General features: G+C 39.2%; 1 protein-coding gene across 3 annotated transcripts; it reads right to left on the bottom strand.

Moving 5' to 3' along the window:
• Positions 1-13,538: 13,538 nt before the first annotated feature.
• On the bottom strand, positions 13,539-17,696 carry LOC140586970 (C3a anaphylatoxin chemotactic receptor-like). 3 transcript variants are annotated; one of them, XM_072708520.1, is made up of 3 exons: positions 17,372-17,463; positions 16,887-17,262; positions 13,539-14,647 (listed from the first exon to the last, which is right to left on the bottom strand). In XM_072708520.1, exons 2-3 carry the CDS (start codon positions 17,147-17,149, stop codon positions 13,633-13,635), a joined length of 1,278 nt encoding a protein of 425 aa, XP_072564621.1. In that variant the 5' UTR covers positions 17,150-17,262; positions 17,372-17,463; the 3' UTR covers positions 13,539-13,632. The 3 variants fall into 3 exon arrangements, with proteins under 3 accessions (XP_072564621.1, XP_072564622.1, XP_072564620.1); XM_072708521.1 differs by lacking the exon at positions 16,887-17,262 and having other exon boundaries at positions 17,372-17,696; XM_072708519.1 differs by lacking the exon at positions 17,372-17,463 and having other exon boundaries at positions 16,887-17,365.
• Between the last annotated feature and the right edge of the window lie 1,325 nt (positions 17,697-19,021).

Here is a 19,021-nt window from a genome sequence, read left to right on the forward strand (position 1 = left end):
GAAATTATCAGGTGCTTGAAGTTGTCAGAAACCGCACAAAAGAGACATCTGTGGGACCTCTGAAACCTTTTCATCATTTTGATTTCTATTTTTTTTTTTTCATTGTCTGGGCATTCTCTTTTTTGTATTACAGTGCGAGTGGAACTCAGTGGAATATAAAAGTGTACAAATAATGATGGAAGCCTGTGATTGGAAGGTTGCTGGTTCAAGCTCTTTTGCTGGCACAGTAATTAAACTTGGGATGTCCCAATCCACTTTTTTGGTACCTTGATCCATTCAATATTTATGTCTGCTGATTCCAAACCTGATCCAATCTTTTAGTGAATATTTAAATATACATACACATGCAGTAGGTGTTGGTTCAGTCTTCATCTGACTAAGCCTTGTGATTTTACAGTATTCTTCCTTATGATGTTTCTTGAAGTGCCTAATTAGATGGATTGTAGATTAGATGTGATTGTAGATTCTCTTGCTACCTCCTCTTGAAAGCATGATATTGCAAACATTGCAGGGAGCTGTTAAGCTACTTTGAGTTTCCCATTTAAAGAATTTCTACACAATTGACACCTGGGACAGAGGAAGGGTAAAATTTATCCACCCAAGTAGGAGCCGGTTTGCGTGGTTGTCTGGCACTCTGTATAATTTGCCAGTCTTGGGGGGGGGGGGGCCTGGTTCCCTTGGTATATTTTGATCTGCCCCCCACTCCCAACCTCCTCTGTTACTGATTGATCTTGATAGTTTGTAGTTTCAAGGAAGGCTTGCTGCAGCATGTGACAATCAGCGCAACTACCATAAAATTGACAGACATGGGAAATGAAATAGATTGGGCTTCGGTAGCCAATACCGATCAATTAAAAAATGCCTAGATTGGCCCCGATTCTGATCCTTGATTTCGGCTTGGGACATCACTGGATTTATCCATTGTACCCTTGAGCATGACCTTTAACCTCAAATAGTCCAAGGACTGGCTGACCCTGCTTGGATAAAAGCATCTGTTAAATAAACTGGGGGCTTTGGGTGGGGATGCTGTAAAACGTTTGGAGACAATGTAATGTTGTGATAACGCACTATACAAAAATAAATTTGTTGTTATTGTTGTTGAAAGGGAAGAGTTAGCTGGCTCTGGTCATCCTGCAGGGGAGGTGTTGGCTATAGTGAACTTGGTCAGAAGTGGAAGTCAGGCACCCTGTTTATTCATATTGTCAAAGAGCAAGCACACTGCTGAAAGATGGAACTCACATGCTGAGGATGCTGCCTCAACCGAGGCTCTTTTGAAGCCATGAACAGGGTATTTTCATTGTTTCTGGGGCCACACTCGAGAAGTTTCAAAATGTGTGAAAAACTCGATAAGTATCTAGCAAGCAGAGCTAAACAATGGTAGCTGGTTTGTTTGCAGAATGCGCTGCTTCAGCATCTCCTAAATAAGGAATGCCTTTATTTAATATTTAGTGTAGTAACTTGACTGGCCAAGATGTGTGGTTTGAATGGTGGTGAACACTGATGCATTTCGGATAGAACAGGCGCAAAGTCTCCTCACCCCTCCTGCTCTTTTCTGTGGAGTTGGTTAACTAGATTTTGGCAGCGGTGTCATCTGTGGAAAATGATTCCTCTCTCCAACCATTGAAATGATGGAAAAAAATATGAAAACCACTCAACCTGTAAAGACTTGGCAGGTTTGCTCTGAATTAACTGGTGCTTAGGTCTAATTTGCTTTAGCACTTGGAGACCAAGAACAGAGTAATATATTTAAAAATGATCTAGTGCTATGAAGGATGAGTCTGAGTAATTATGGCCATGTATCAGGTGTCTGTATGAACAGCAGCATGCTCATGATACAGTTCATTAATGATTCATTGATTAATGATATGAGATTGGATTCTAGAAGTTTTTTTTTTTTTAGGTTTACAGATGGAGAGGACCAGGAAAATCAGTAATGCAAAGGCCCTAATTCATTTGACATTTTGGTTAAAAATAAAGTGACAAAAGAACAATGTTTTTTTACAAAACGTAAAAGTGAAGTTAAAAAAGAAAGATGCCCTAATTCATGGCTTTTTATGCAGACAAAATCCCAGGCCTGTGCAAAAGCCACCCAAGTAAATTATAGCATTATTTTTGTTAATTAGCCTTGTTACTGTGTTATTACAATTGCACATTTGTAATAAGCTGAGTAATTTATTTATCACTGCATTTTATTGTAATAGTTAGAATGTTGATGCCATAACTACTATTAACATCCCCTTTATTTATATTTCAGGAGTCAAAGATTTGGGATGACCGTTGGAAATTTCAACACCTGAATGGTATTATTATTATTATTATTATTTATTAACATATTCCTTGGACAGGGAACACATATGGTTTCCTAACTCAACAAGTATTAGACAGATCTTCCTCAGACTTTGCAGACACATTATATGGGTAAAGGTCAGGAAATTTTCAGACAGCTCACATCAAAACTGAAGCAGTGCCGCTTAGTGGCAGTAGAGGCAAGGGTGGCTGCAGAAGATGCTTGACCATGTGAACTGAATAACCATATTGGATCTTTGATGGATCTTATCCACTTCACAAAAATATCATGTGGATGAAAATCTAAACCTCGTACACCTGAGACAAATCGCCCCAAAACTGAAGCAGCAGAGAATGGAAAGGGCAGCTGCAGAAGCCATTTTGTGAGCACAGTAAATCTGAAAGGATCTGATGGATCTTTTTCAAACTTCCCCGGAACATTGTATGTAGGTCAGTGGTTCTCAAATTGTGGGGACCAAGATGATTTTTCTGCATATTTACGTTGTGTATATTGTGTACTGTGGCATAAAGTTTAGATGGTATGATGGTATGAAAAATTTTATAGTGCCCGAGACTAGTGTAGGGGGCTACAGATAGATGTTGGGGGTGTAGGAGGAGTAGGGATTAGATGGGAAAATCTGGGCAAAATATTGTTGTTCCTATAGCATTGTGATATTAATATTCCATCCACAGTCCTATGTGGGACTAGGCGTTGGATGATGGCTGGGTGTATAATTTTTTATATAAATGAATTTTTCTCTACCTCAACTTCCTGACAGCTGTAAATCTGTTTAAGCACTCAAGGCCAACCGTCCAGGTCATTATCCAATGGACCACCTGCTCTCCATAACATATAACTGTCTACAGCATGCATGAAGGGCCATGCAACAAGGGCGTCCTGTTGCACACCCACAGCTGAGGAGGCAGACACTTCCAGTTCAGCCTGCTTTTTCCTTTGCCCCCCCTTTTGTCTTCTACAACTTTCGTATGTCTAGCTGACCCCTAAGGAGGGCTTGGGCTAAACCTTCACCAGAAGCTTCTATCACATTTAGTCCCCAAGCATGTGCATGATAGTGTGGTGTGTGGAGTCACTTGCAGGGTGTTGCCCCCACACTTGCAGGCCACAGGCTGCAGTGGGGGGGTGGGAAGGCTACAGTTTATTTCTTCTTTCTTCATACGGTTGTTCAGGCTTGAGGTTGAGAGCAGGAAGCAGCGAGTGACGCTTGTTCCCGTAACGCTGTCACCCTGGGGCGTGAGTGTGTGTCCCCACCGCTGGGCTCCTCGCTTCCGTCCATGAGCGCCTGTCGCACACACGTGCACCCATGCTGACGCACGTCTTTGTTTTTGTTGGCGTCGTCTTTTTCTCAAACCTGATACAAAATATAGCAAAACAGCATGACGTGATGGAAGAACTTTGTTATTGAGGCATGCCGCAAGGCCCTGAGAGGTGCCATATTTGTATGAGATGGTGGCGTCATTTTGCGTGACGTCCGTCACCATATCTGCCTCTGAATTAGTGCTGCGTTGAAGATCCCAGTGACAAACTGCATTTTTCAAACTCAGATTCACATAAGTGACTTGCCGCCCCTCCGGTTATAACAAGTTTAGTGAGGTGTGTGGCTTGATGTCTTTTTTATTCATTTTTGGCTTTTTAAGTATTTTCAGTGTCCCTTACACTGAAACCCTGAGTTCAGCAGCCAAATACGGAGTCATTTGTTAACTAGTATTGCAGAGACACCAGAATCACAAAATTCTGAATTTAGTATATTTGGGTTTCAGTTTAGCCACAACGCTAAGCGAGAACTTTCCTTTAACATCATGAAAATCTTGCATGAGCTGCAGTTTCTGTAGTGGTAGTAAAGCGAGAATAGCACCTTGGTCAGGCTTATGTCTCATCTTCTGCTTTCCATCCATAGCCACCACCTTGCTGAAACTCTTCCAGACACAGTCCAACAGCTATGTGTTCCTAGCAGGTATGAAACTGCGAATCAGCCTCCTCTCCGCCCCAACTCTTTTTCCCTTTTATTTTGCTCATTTCCAGAATTGCTTGAGTCTGGTGAAAATGCACATCAGGTTTTTGCAAGACATGAGGGATCAGATTCTCAATGTGCATTCTTGAACCCAGTTTTTCCCAATCTGGTCCTTGGACACACACAGACAGTCCATGTTGGGATTGGGAAACACTGCTTTAACTAATAAAGAAATACAAGAAAACCTTCTGTACAGACCTTTTTGTGGGTTTGTGAACAAATATGTGCAAGTTTGTTGAAGGGCCTATCTACATGAGGTTATTCTGTATTTCTTTTATTTTTATGAAACATTGGTGGCTCCAAACTAATTGATGTCCTCCCCTTTACAGCTGCAGTGATAAACTACACACAGAACGACCTGGGACGCCTCGAATGGGAGGAACAAGGGCTCCTTCAGAAGAACATGCACCTGGACAAGACGAAGACCATGATATATGTAAATGAGCCGGGCATCTACTTGCTGTTCACCCAGGCAACCTTCAAGCTAACAGCAAGACACAGCACAGATCTGGAGCTCCGGGTCTACCATAAGTATCAGGAGAGGGAGGATGAGATCTCCGCCACATTGCACAAGGCCTGTGAGGCTAGTACAGAGAGAGATGCAGTCCTCAGCCACTCCGTTCTGCTGCGCATTGTGCAGGGCAACAGCATCAGCATCTCAGCCAATCCAAGCAGGCTGGTGGACCGGGAATTGAACCCTGTAACCAGCTTCCTCATTCTCCTCAAGGTTGCTGACCTGTGAGGCGACAGCTCTGCCACTCCACTTTGCTTCTCTGTCTCACTTCAGCCTGATGGCCCAGATGTGCGAGGCGGTGCTGGCGAAGGGGTCATGGTGGTGACATGCAACCTGGGTTTGATGAACAACAGCGGGACTGTTGAACGCTCCTCTGTACACAGTCACTCACCCTGTCCAACACAGCCGGATGCTGATCACCTCGAAACGCAGAGAAAACGCGACCTTCCTCAGTTCTCTTTCACGGCAAAGTATCACTTCAGCAAATATTCACACATGTATATATTCCAAAGTGTGGCACTAGAGGGCCACCTAAGGCCTTAGCTAGTGAAAGGCACGCTTTCCAATGTCAGGATCAGTGCTGTCACACAGCTGGAATCTTCTATGCTAAATCTCAGCAGTCACTCAGGGATCTATACCATTAAAGGAGAGCATTGTGGCGCCTCCTACAAGATCTGCCAAATACTTGGAGCAATATGAGAGCAGCATCAAAATTGACCATAGAGTTTCGACTTTTAATTAATGCAGAGTGAGAATTGCATGTGTGTGTGTGTGTGTGTGTGTGTGTGTGTGTGTGTGAGAGAGAGAGAGAGAGAGAGAGAGAGAGACACACACACACACAATTAAACATGAAATTGTCTGTACATTATCCATATACGTATGATTCCACATGTCATTATTCCCCTCCCTCTACCTCCACCCCCTCCCATTTTAAAAGTTCTGTTGGTGTCAGTATGCCATGTTCTTCTGTTTCTGCTGGCCTCATTAGGACAGTGGGAGGTGTATTTATGAAGCAGCTATGAATTTTACCACGAGCAAACCAGATTTTTTAATGAAATATGTTAATAAAAACCACTTCTATTATTATTATTATTATTATTAATAAACATTTTTATTTTATTATTATGTTGCTACTAATAAACTATTTTGTATGTAATGAGCTACTTTTTACAATGTTTTGCGCTACTTGATAAGTATTGGGGTCACTGGGCACATGAAGCTTTTTGATGTAGGCAAACCAGCTACACTCCTTACTTAATGCACTCGTTATTATTAAGTTACTCATCTAATGTCTTTTGTGTTCATCCTCATTATTGTAGCTTTCTTTGTTAATGTTTTAACAGGTAGGAAATTACAGTAACGCCTTCACATTTGCCAGGGTTAGAGGCAGAGGATCATCGCTAATGTGAAAATTCGCAAATAATGCTTGTGCCTATTATTAAAAACCCAAAATTAATGGTACTGAGAAGTTTAAACGTTGCTGCAAGAAAGGCGAGATTCCACGGTCACAAAGACAGCTATATGCATACATGAGTGAGGATGGTTGACGAGACAAAGATGCACGGGGTACCCAAGCCAATCTTTTGCAAATCTTTTTTTAAATAAATAACTTTTGATATTAAAATATAATAAGCTAAGCCTTACACTAAGAAATATTAAATGAACATTTATATATTAAATACATTTACATATTAACATTTATGCATTAAATAATGATTTGGATGACATAAGACTATCAGTATTATTAATGGCTTATTTTTGGTTTCTTTGGCAAGCTCCAAAAATATTCACATTTAATTGTTCATTGTCAAAAATATGAATGCCAAATTTGCGAATCTGAAGGGGCGACTGCACTGCTTTTTAATAGATTTTACCTGTTTAAGCTGTTTTGAAAGCTGTGTTTTGTGAATATCATGTGATATATTTATAATTATAAATTAATGTTTTTTACGTCACTGTTTATATATTTGTCCATTTCATATGCTAGGCCTATGTGAAATGCCAGAAATACCAATTTCACAGAAGTTTTTTTATATATATTTTCTTGAAAGAGCTACATACACAGAATGAATGTATAAAATGAAGTTTTTGTACCTGAATTACTTATTTGTAACTTTATTATTCGGATTAAAGGGGAAAATAAGATACTTCTGACTATGAATTGTTTTTAATCTAGGCTACCTGATACTCATGCGAAGGGCAGTGATTGTATTATGGCAGGAACAGAGGAAGGCGTCGAGGTGCTTTCTCTGAATCGAAAGGGTCCTTCCCAGAAGATAAGCTAAATGCGTTTTTTTCATCGTTATTTCTTGGAAGAGCATGCTACAGCTTCCTTCGTATGGGCTACACATCGTGATTATTAGCTCACTAATCTTACCATAGTTTGTATTCGCTCTTGTATAAACGGCTGGGTTTTTTCCACCGAGATTACAAAGCTGCATACTTTGCACATTTCTTAAGGTAGGGTGACCATATGTGCCCCTTTTGGGGACCTGAAATGTCTGGGATTTCGTTTTGCTGCTTCTTGACATTTGCATTTTACAGCCAGATTACCTTCTGCAAGCATATTCACGTTGCTTTCATTCCTCTGTCCTGCCCCAGTGGCTTATTTTTTGCAAAGCAAAATAAGGTATTAAGCATAATTGTACTGAGATGAAGCGAGAGTTCAGAAACATTATCTTCTTTTGCCAAGAATAGCTTTCACACATCTGGTAAAACTGCAGCTATTTTTATAGTTGATAAACGCGAATCCATCTTGTGTTAGCTTTAGCGTCCTGTTTCTTTCTACTCCGATATACATTCACTCCATCTTAAGTTGAAATTCAAGATCAAAATAAACTTTGTCTATTAGCCTACTCGCCTTAAAGGGAAGCGCAGACTATTTTCCAAGAGACCTTTCATTTACGTTTTTTTCACATGACATTTACATTAAGCATAAATGACTGCATAACTTTCGCTGCAGTTTCTCATCCGTCCAGTAAGAACAAAACGGAAACGTAAGAAGAGAGCAAAAAAAAGATGAAAAGCGTTTTTCCAATACGTCACCAGCCGACTTCCGAGAAAAATCAACAGGACATATAACCAGGCATACAAATATGCCAACAAACACAGAAAAGCCGCTATATATTCTTTAACAGCTCATGAAAAACATGAATGATAATTTTCACATATGCATATTACTCGTAGCATCTAAAGACACAAATGGGGCCTCCTCTATAAAACCATTAATTAAGCTTGTGTTTTGCTGTTAAAAATCCTCTGCGATCAATCCTGCCAGATCCCTACACACAATAAAGACACCGAAAAAATATGACAGAAACGGAATGAATATTTGCATACAGCTGTCAAAGCAGTGGTAGGAAAAATATAGTAAATGTACCATACCCCTTGTAATAGCTGGTAGGGGTGGGGTATACTATTTTTGTTCCTGAGATTTCAAGTTGTATATATAATAGGTCTATATCGTTTAGACAAACATATTTTTCATGCGAGTTATGCTGAACCTAATGGCCGACTTAACAGATAGCACGGCAAAACAACCTGCAAGGAGCAAAGGGTCACATACAAATTAAGAAGTACGAATTGAAAGACAAACAAGAAACACGAACTAGTCAAACCACATTTTTTATAAAAGCTCTATAAAATATTTTAGTACATTCATAGCGATATTCTTTTTTCGAACGGCAAACAAACTACAAACAAACCAAAGACAATAACAAGTCCGGTAAATATCTGATATTGCATGCTAGGATACTGTTCACGGTCATGATATGGTATTCTCTAAATCGAGCACGTGCAATTACATTTATAACTATTAATACATTTAACAAAATAAACATTTTAAAAGATTTATAAAATAGAATTTACTGTTGAGCGTGTAAGCCGCCATGTTGAAATTACGTCACAGGGGCAACTCGGACAAAAAAATCTTGTCCGACATCAACGTCATAAAAGAGGCGTGTTTCCGACGGGAAGTGATGTTTTTCGTGACGTTTTCATCCGAGTTCCGACTTGGAGAGAAAAATAATCGAACGCACCATTATTCTGAGTAGTGGTTATTACCACTGTCTTTTCCCCGTTTTTCTCCTCCTTCCCTGTATGGACACCGGAGGGCTTTGATCTTATCGACATGAAAATGTCTGAATGAGATACTGTTTATGGTATCACGCACTATCGACGTCATCCGATTTTCGAATTCCGAGATTACGTCACATCCGCTAAAAACTCGGGAAAACAGAGTCGGATGCGTTCCATTTGCCACAGAAGTAGGAATACCATGAACCCATATGAAAAAGCAAAATTTTTTGCTTAGTCGGACAACCTGTCGTATTTAAATACCTCCGTTTAAATGGCCTTTATCTTCATTCACTTACAATTAGCCCGAACTACCTTAAATCCGACAAATAATCCGACTAATCATGAAATCTAATTCTAGCCCGGTTAATTGGTAGCCATTCAATTAAATTCTTTTATTGTCATGTGTACAAGTACGAGTACCGTGTACAATGCCATGCTTGCTTGCATGTGCTCCTGCAGACAGTGAACATAGACAACAAGACGGATAGACAACAGGATGACAAGTGAATGAATGATAAAGTGAATTATAAATAAGTAAATAAATGAGACAGGTTAATGATTGTTCATGAGTCTGATTGCAATTGTTAGCAATATCACATGACACGGTGCTTCACGTATAAAACTCCGTAGCAACATGTCCAAACATAAGTTGGATGGTATAGTGTGTGCGACCAATTTAATGAGCCACAAATGAAAAGTAGTGCTTAAACAGTATAAAACTACAACTTTCCCTGCTGTTGATAAAGGGCGCAGCCATCTTGGATTCTGAACTTGGGATCCTCTGTGCTGTCCGAGATATTTCTGGGATCTCCGAGAAACAGGAGTGCGCATGTCGTCACTTCCGGCTTCAAAACTCGGAATCCGAGTTCCGAGGGCAAATAGAATGCAGAAAAATACTCCGACAGTGGCTCATACGAAAGGAGGGAGAGCGCCGGTGTTCTGACAAAACATCCTACCTATCGAGACGTGCTATCGAGCCTTTCTGCGCATGTGCAGTTCCACCGTTTTGGGATTAGGGTTAGGTTTTAGGGGTTAAGGTTAGGGTTAAGGTAAGGGTTTTAGGGGGTTTTTGGGGTTTAGGGTTAGGGTTAAGGTAAGAGTTAGGGTTAGGTCTATCGATTAGCACTACTGTAGGATGTTATGAGGAGAGGTTAGCTGAGCTGAATCTGTTTAGCCTTGAGCAAAGGAGACTTGATCCAGGTCTATAAGATTCTAACGGGTCTGGATGCTGTTCAGCCAAATGGCTATTTCAATATTAGTTTAAATACTAGAACTCGTGGCCATAAGTGGAAATTAGCGGGAGAACATTTTAAAACAAATTTGAGGAAGCACTTCTTTACACAGCGTGTAGTTAGCAGACATCCCAACCTGCAACAACTCATTTCAGGGAGGTTCCCCCCCTGGCAAGAAGGGAAACGACTTTATTTCACACAAGAGAATTTCTACATTGGCCATATGTATAATTTTTTGTTAATTCATTTTTTCTAGTCAGCACACTAAATTTCGAAGGCTCTAGAACCGATAACTTCGGTCCTCGAGAAGTTAAATAAAAGGCCGTCCACACTGAAATCTGATTGGCTTATTTTGCTAAGTAGACCAATCAGGATGCTCTCTGTCTAGCACGGGCTACATGAACAGGCACACACGCAGGGATCCATACTTACGCACGCTCTCTCTTCTCTCTCACGATTTTCTCAAGCGCGCGATTTTCTCAAGTGCGCGATTTTCTCAAGTGCGCGATGGACACGTTACTGTCTCGCGCGCATGCTCTTGTGTGCTTGCTTTAGTTTCCGGGACATTGCAGACGCCTGTAGAGTGGAGCTCCACCGGAAATACGTCACCTCCACAGGAAATACATGATTTTAAGGGGCGTAAAGTGGAGCTCCACAGGAAACACGTGACCCAACTGTGTGTTACAGCGGAATTTCAGTTGTAAAATTCTCAAAAAGTATGTTTTTGTTCATTTATACGCTAGAGAAATTATTAGATATATATATACAAATATATATATATATCTGGTCTGATCTAGTTTGTGGAATATATATATTGGTCATAAGATGAGCAGTTATAAACATGCCATACATACGCAATTGCTATTATGTTACTTTCCATACACATTACTAATATATATATTGGTCTTGCCTTAACTGTTATAAACATATACTATATACGATTGCTGGAACAGCGCAAATGCGAACGTATTTTATGTGCATTTGCGCTGATATGACAAGAAATTATTGTGCATTTTAACCTGTATATGCTAATTCGTACTTCATTTGCGGTATATAGGTTGAAATGCACGGTATTTTCTTGTCATATCAGCGCAAATGCACATAAAATACGTACGCATTTACACTGTCACAGCAATCGATTGCCGCACGTATCGCTTTTAAAGGTGAATGCGTACTTGCGTACCAGTTATATGCAGCCCTGTATGTGTTGTATAAATGATGATCAACATGTAACAATTATATTCAATCAACTGCTAAATTTATTTAGACAGCAACAACAAACAGAATTAAATAAAAAAAAAAATCAATCAACACACTCATGTGCCAGTAATTTAATCTTTCTCATAACAGACAGCATTAACCCGGAGGCCCCGCTGGTCAACACAGGCATGTAAAAATAATTCCATGTCACGTGTTTCCTGTGGAGCTCCACTTTACGCCCCTTAAAATCACGTATTTCCTGTGGAGATGACGTATTTCCGGTGGAGCTCCACGCTACAGTCGTCTGCAGCTGGACACTCTTGGGCATCAGGGAGCCGCTATCAATATGCGGGAGACTCCCGGAACTTCCGGGAGACTTGGGATGTCTGAGTTAGAGTATGGAATAGTCTTCCTGCTAGTGTAGCGGAAGCTAAAACCCTGGGTTCCTTTAAATCAGAGCTAAATAAGATTTTAACAACTCTGAGCTATTAGTTAAGTTCTCCCCAAACGAGCTTGATGGGCCGAATGGCTCCCTCTCGTTTGTAAATTTTGTTCTTGTTTTGATAAAGTAGGACGTTCTGTCAGAACACCGGGCAAATCAAAAAGATTAGTTTATTATTTGAGTTTGGATTTTTTATGATAATCGTGTAAAATAGTATTAGTAAATATATGTAATAAAAGTTACATTTTTACATTTTACCCCCTGGATGGTTCGCGACCGAATGTGAGGCACCTGGGACGAGGATCAGCACCTCACTAGTGCTGTCGATGATGTTATGACAACGTGTTTGTTCTTTTTAATGCAATTTGCCAGTTGTCTAAGAGTTTCTTAAACTGTTTTTAATAACAGACTAATTGAAATATATTTTTGAAAATACACAAATTTATGACAAAATGAATGCCTCATGATGTGATAAGACCAGTAACAAACTTTGCATTTTACATTAAAATATATTACAATAAATTTGGAATTAAGCTTAATATTGCAAATGTGAGAATAATGCATGTTAACAGATATATTAAGGTAGTTTACGTGTGTGCTTGATAAAACTTATTTTTTAGAAATGTATCCACGGTCCACCTCAATTCCCGCTCAAAATGGAAAATGACTCACAAAGAAAAAAAACCCAAAAGTTAATTTTAAATCTATGGTTCAGTATCAGTAACTGATAATCTGGATGCAAGTAATTTTGCTTTTCTATGCACTGAAGACCCCAAATAATATAGGCTAGTAGATAATACGTTTTTTTTCTTAAAAATTGTTCTCAAGTCGTACACAATACTGCCATCAAGCGGTCACTCGTAAAACTGTATTTAAACTGTTTTATTCAAGTTACCGAATTGACTGCATTGCGACTATTTATGTGTAAAAACACAGAACACTAATGCAAATTCCTCAAACACATCAAATTGAAAGTGTAAGAATAGTATAATCAGAAAGGATCCCTGAAAACATCATTGCTGTTTAAGAATGTTGCTCAGCTGTCATAAAACATTTAAAAATCTTTCTGGATAAATTATAGCATAAAAAATACTTATCTTTATGAACTTATGATTATTTTTGTGGACACTAACTAAGAAAAAAGGAAATTTCATTCATAGCTAACATGGCTATATACTATACCAGAGTCAAGCTGCTGAATAAATCTCCTTTGCTACTAAAGCAGGTAAATAAGGCCTGGCAGTATATTCCAAAACGTTTAAATTGTTCAAAAGTCCCAAAACATAACTGAAACTAACACGATTTATCAAAACCATTTCCAACATATCAAGTATGCTAAAATGTATCCAGTTTTGGTAAACTGGTATATATGCCCAATAATACTGTTTAGGGTCAAGTGGAGAATTTTGTGTGTGTGTGTGTATACACATATATATATACACACACACATATATACACACACACATATACACACATATATATACATATACAGTATATACACATACATATATACACATACACATATATATACACATACACACACATATATATATATACACATACACACACATATATATATATACACATACACACACATATATATATATATACACATACACACACATATATATATATATACACATTATATATATATATATACACACACACACACACACACACACACACACACACACACACACACACACACACACATACATATATATACATATACATACATATATATATATATACATACATATACACATATATACACATACATATATACACATATATACATATACATATATATACACATATATACATATACATATATATACACATATATATCTCTTATGATATACATGTTTCAGCTGAATTTGATGTGTGAGGTAACTCAGTTTTGGAATATGTGCTGGAACGCACTGAAGTATCATTGAAGGCATTTTGAAAAGCACGCTTTAAAGACACCCTAACCTTCTTCTTAAAGTCCTGCCCTATGAACGCGTATAGTAGGGGGTTTAGGCAGCTGTTTAGATATGCCAGGACAATGGACGGTTGATCGAGATACATTGCCACTACCTCTGATGTTTTGCCTCCGTACTCCAGCATCGTCCCTACAACATGGTATGGAAGCCAACAGAGACAAAAAGCCATTATGACTCCAACGATGATTTGCCTTGGTTTCTGAGACGTTGAGAAGCGGCCGCTGTTCACTTTCCTCAGGATAAAAGAATTGCACAAGACAATGATGACGATAGGAATCAGGAATCCAAGCACAAACCTGGACATGCAAGCCATTTTCCTAACAGAGTGATCGGATATCATGCATCTTGTTTGGTTTGAATAATGAAAATGAGCAGTTTCTCTGTAAATCATGTTTGGCAAACAGAGAAGCATCGACAAGAGCCATGAAAGTGCACAAAGTTGAGAGGCTAGAGTTACAGTCCGATGGTTCTGGGACCAAACAGGTTTGATGACCTGCAAAAACCTGTCCATGCTAATTAAGGTGAGTGTGACGATGCTGGCAAACATATTGAGTACGATAACTGAAGGAATCATTTTGCACAAGATTTTGCCAAATGGCCAGTGATAGTTCAGAAGTACCTCTGTGATAATGAAGGGGATGGACAGGCAACAGAGTAAATCAGCAATAGCCAAATTCAAGAACCAAGTGGTGTTGACTGTTTTTTTCATCTTCATCCCTGCTATCCACATCACAAAGGCATTGCCAGGGATACCAAGGACACACGTGATTGCATAGAAAACAGTTACAATAATATTCATCATCTGGAAGCCAGGGTCAGGAGCAAAATCTTCTTCATAGTAATAATCCACAGAAAGGTTAAGCATCTCTTCAGACATGGCACTAAGGAGAGAATGAAAGGATGCTGTTTTACATTAAACTGAAACTTACAAAAGGTATCTTAAGAAGGTGATGAAACTGAGAAATGTACAAATCAGTGTTCAGAGTATTGCTTTTAGAATTTTATTAGAAAACACTGCAGACTTTACCATATATATATATATATATATATATATATATATATATATATATATATTAGTGCTGTCAAAATTAGTGCGTTAAAGCATGGGATTAATTTGAAATATTTAACGAGTAAAAAAATTTTTAACGCAATTAACGCGGTTGCAGTTTTTTTTATTTCCTGTTGTGGCCGACGTGTGTTCAACGTGCAAAGAAGTATGGATAACACCAAGGAAGGACTTTTAGACGGAAAGTTTCAGTATAAAACTCTGCCGGATGGTTCTGTGGATAAAACTTTGCCCAAACAAAGCCGACAAGTGCCCCGCATAACTTTGCCCAAACAAAGCCGACAAGTGCCCCGCATAACTTTGCCCAAACAAAGCCGACTGTACATAATGTTGCCCAAACAAAGCCGACAAGTACTGTACATAACTTTGCTCAAACAAGGCCGACAAGTGCCCCGCATAACTTTGCCCAAACAAAGCCCCGCGTAACTTTGCCCAAGTGAAAGCCAAAAGCGCTGCATTACTTTGCACACTTCAAAGCTTGACAAAGGCGATGCGGAACTTTTCCCAATGTACCACAATACAAGTGTTACCAAAGCAAATGTTAATTGTAATTTGCTGAATCACGGAATTATAAAAATCTATAGAATAAAAGAGTAAACTGTAAATAAATGTACTTATGTCGAGCGTTGCATCCTCTCCGCGCAAAAAAGCGTCCTCCTCCATCGAATCAATGGATAAAAGCGACACTTTCTTCCCCCGAACCACTCTTCAAAATCATCTTCTGTGCTTTCTCAACAGTGAAAGTCATCCGAGCCATTTTTCTTCAGTCAAAAAAGTTGTTGTCCGAAAATAACTGGGTAAACTCACGGAGACTACGTGCGCAATGCGTAATCGAGACACTCCCACAAATACTGCACCTGCAGAGAATAAGTTGCGCATTCATGTCCCCAGCGCGAAAAACAATGCCCAATCAGCACATCCCATACCATTTTGCAAACCTTAGACACACCTCTATTGGATGAAGCAAATGACACTGTAATTTGATGTTCATGTAAAAAGTTTATTATGGTGAAACATAACCATGGGCAAAGGTTCAGTGCGTAAAAAATAATGTGCTAGCAGGGAAGCAGAGCATATATCTGAAAAAATACTTGACAATGAAGGATTACAGGGATTGATTTATGTACATAAGAGATCAAGCTTTCAAACGAGGGTAACTTTGTCATTTTATTCATTGGTTTTCTTCTAAAACTCCGAAGATAAAAAACATTGCACGAATGTACAGAATGCCGACTTTCCGCGATGAGTGAGCAAGCTATTTGAGAGCATTACAGTCATATTTATGGAAAAATGCGTGTTTTGTCTTAATACTGTGACGGTTTATGAAGTATTGGCCGTGAAAGAAATAGTTTGAAGTGCTTAGTTTTCATTTTATTAACACTTATATTTTACTTCCTGACACTCGACCCGTTTAAAGATGGCTACCATGGTCATTTTATTTTTACTTGTTACAAAAAAACCATGGCACAAAAATTGCGCAACTTTCTACAGATATTATCTGAAAGGTTTTTTGTAGTGTAACAAGCCGTTTTTGGTTGATTTGATACATTTGTTTCTTTTATTGAACGTCATTTTTTTTTGTTATTGAAATTTCGGACGTATGAGTCCGAACCACTAGGCGGCGACAGTGAAAGAGTTAAACAAAAATTCCAATAAACAATCATATTTGAATTTAAATAGTTTCATTGTCTTGAGTTTACATTAAGTATTTACATTTACATATCCAAAAAGTTTCAGTCTTTTAATTGTGATTAATCGCGATTAATTGCAAAAAATTGTGCGATTAATTAGTTAATTTTTTTTAATCGATTGACAGCACTAATATATATATATATATATATATATAACAGAACCATTCTGTTTGTCAAGTTTATATAAATATATACACATACTCACTGTAAAAAATCTACACACATGCATACAAATATAATATTAGTAATACAGGGATAGGATCACACCAGCTTTTTGGACAACTCATAACTAATTTTTTTTAATATATATATTAAGATCAATAGAGTGATCGGATATCATGCACACTATCTATAAGATCTTACTATGAAGAAGATGATGGTGGCGCAGGAGGTAGTGCTATCGTTCGGCAACTGGAAGGTTGCAGGTTCGAGCCCTGGTTTCTTCTGACCCCATCAAAGTGTCCTTGAGCAAGACACTGAACCCCAAATTGCTCTCGGTGTGCAGGTTGGCACCTTGCATGGCAGCCTCCACCACCGCGTGTGTGGATGGGTGAATGTGAGGCATAAATTGTAAAGCGCTTTGAGTACTCGTAAGAGTAGAAAAGCGCTATATAAATGCAGTCCATTTACCATTCTGTAGCTCAAAGAGATAGGAAAACTAAGGACTCACCACAACTGCTTTCAAACAGGGCTCAATTAAATTTCGATGTTAGCATGGCTACCTCAGGAAATTCCTGTTCTGGACAGTTTCAGAGCAAACCAGAAATCGATTTTTTCAGTAGTCTTAATTACAATGAAGTCACATACTGCTTTTAAAGTCGAAAATTGATTTATGTTTTCCACCATACCTTGTTAGGCTCTCTCTCTGTAGTGAACTGTGGGACTGTTTGGCTACAAAGTGAAAATGAGAAGTGAAACGCTCATCAGTCTGGTCTTGCAGCCCACAGGAAGCAGAATAAACTGAAAACATAAGCTAGAAGCAGTATCTACCAATTTGTACAAGGGGTCAGCTGAAGAAAGAGAGAGAGAGGTAAGGAGCATGTGCTGATTACAGTGCGTTGCCACAGTGCGTTGATGAGAACCTGAGTGCAGCCATGTGGCAGGCAATACCTCAGCACCACATTAGTCCAAATGGAACAGTGTGAGTTTTTTTTCCATGGGCTGGAGTGCCAATCCCCCCTAGTTTTTCCCTGTAAGTTGGAGGACCTCCTTACAGGGCTGGATGTAGATTAACATCATACCCAGGATGAAGAAATTGCAGGGCAAGGGCCTTGCTCAAGGGCCCAACAAATTAGCATCTTAAGACAGCAAGGACCTAAAATTCATAAATGGCCCGTCAATCCTTACACATTGTCCATTTTGCAGTAGTACAGTAGCAGAAATGCACACAGTACACTAAAAAAAGAACAGAGCAAGGAGAAGAGGGTGTGAGGGGAAAAAAAAGAAACGCATTGCGTCTCCGTATTATCTGGTGACAAATTGTCGTAGTTCCACTCGGTTTTGAATAAGTACACTAAATTCCCTACTTATTGTTTATCCTTTGTAGGGCAGAATTAGGGTAACAGCCACGACTGCAAGGTCAGGTGGGGTGCTCCTGACAGCTGTTAATGAATGCGCATTTAGAGCAGATACCCATCCTAAGCCTATGAAAGGTACTCAGATATCTGGATTCCACTGCCAGCCTGTCCCGAGGTAGCAGAATGGTATACCAATCAAAGGAACAGTTGAACCAAGGTTCAAATGGTACACAAGCTGAAATGCACTAGCAGATTGCTTAGTAACCAATGACATGCATCTGTCCACCCCATCTGAATTCCAGGGCAAGCAGTGAGGACACCATTGGGCCCTTGAGCAAGGCCCCTGAAAAGTGATGCAGGGGCGCCAGATAAATGGCTGACCCTCCGCTCAGACCACAGGTTTCATTCTCACCTGTATTTGTGTGTACTCCAAAAAAGAAGAGCAAGATAGGATATGCGAAAAGTATTCCAATGTACCTCTACTTGTACAAATTACAAAAATATCTTAATTTCGTTTTGCATTGTTTCATACATGTTAATATTCTACTTGTGCACATTATGAATACTTCACTATGCCACTGCAACAACTACTTCTTGTCATTGCAATTATCTTGCATTGTGCTCACACACCCATCCCTGTGCAACTGTGATAAGAATATCACAGTGTTCCTCCAAACATGCCAATGAAACTTGTGAAAATGTGAAACTACCGTGTTATCTGGGACTTTATCTGCATTAAATGAACAGCTAGTGCATGTATATTTAGCAGATATCTCCACCCCCCTTCAAAGCGACATGTAAATAAAACCCTTGGGTCAGAGAGCAGGGTCAGCCAGCATCCAGAACCCCTTACAGTAGCTGGGGTTAAGGACTTCTCTCAATGGCCCAGCAGTGAGATGATGAATATCTTGGATGGGAGAGTAAAGTCCATAATCCTAACCTATTGAGCTGCACAATATTCTAAACAATTGGGAGGCAAAT

The sequence above is a fragment of the Paramormyrops kingsleyae genome, unplaced genomic scaffold, assembly GCF_048594095.1.
Source record: "Paramormyrops kingsleyae isolate MSU_618 unplaced genomic scaffold, PKINGS_0.4 ups110, whole genome shotgun sequence".
In the NCBI taxonomy this organism is placed as follows: Eukaryota; Metazoa; Chordata; class Actinopteri; order Osteoglossiformes; family Mormyridae; genus Paramormyrops; species Paramormyrops kingsleyae.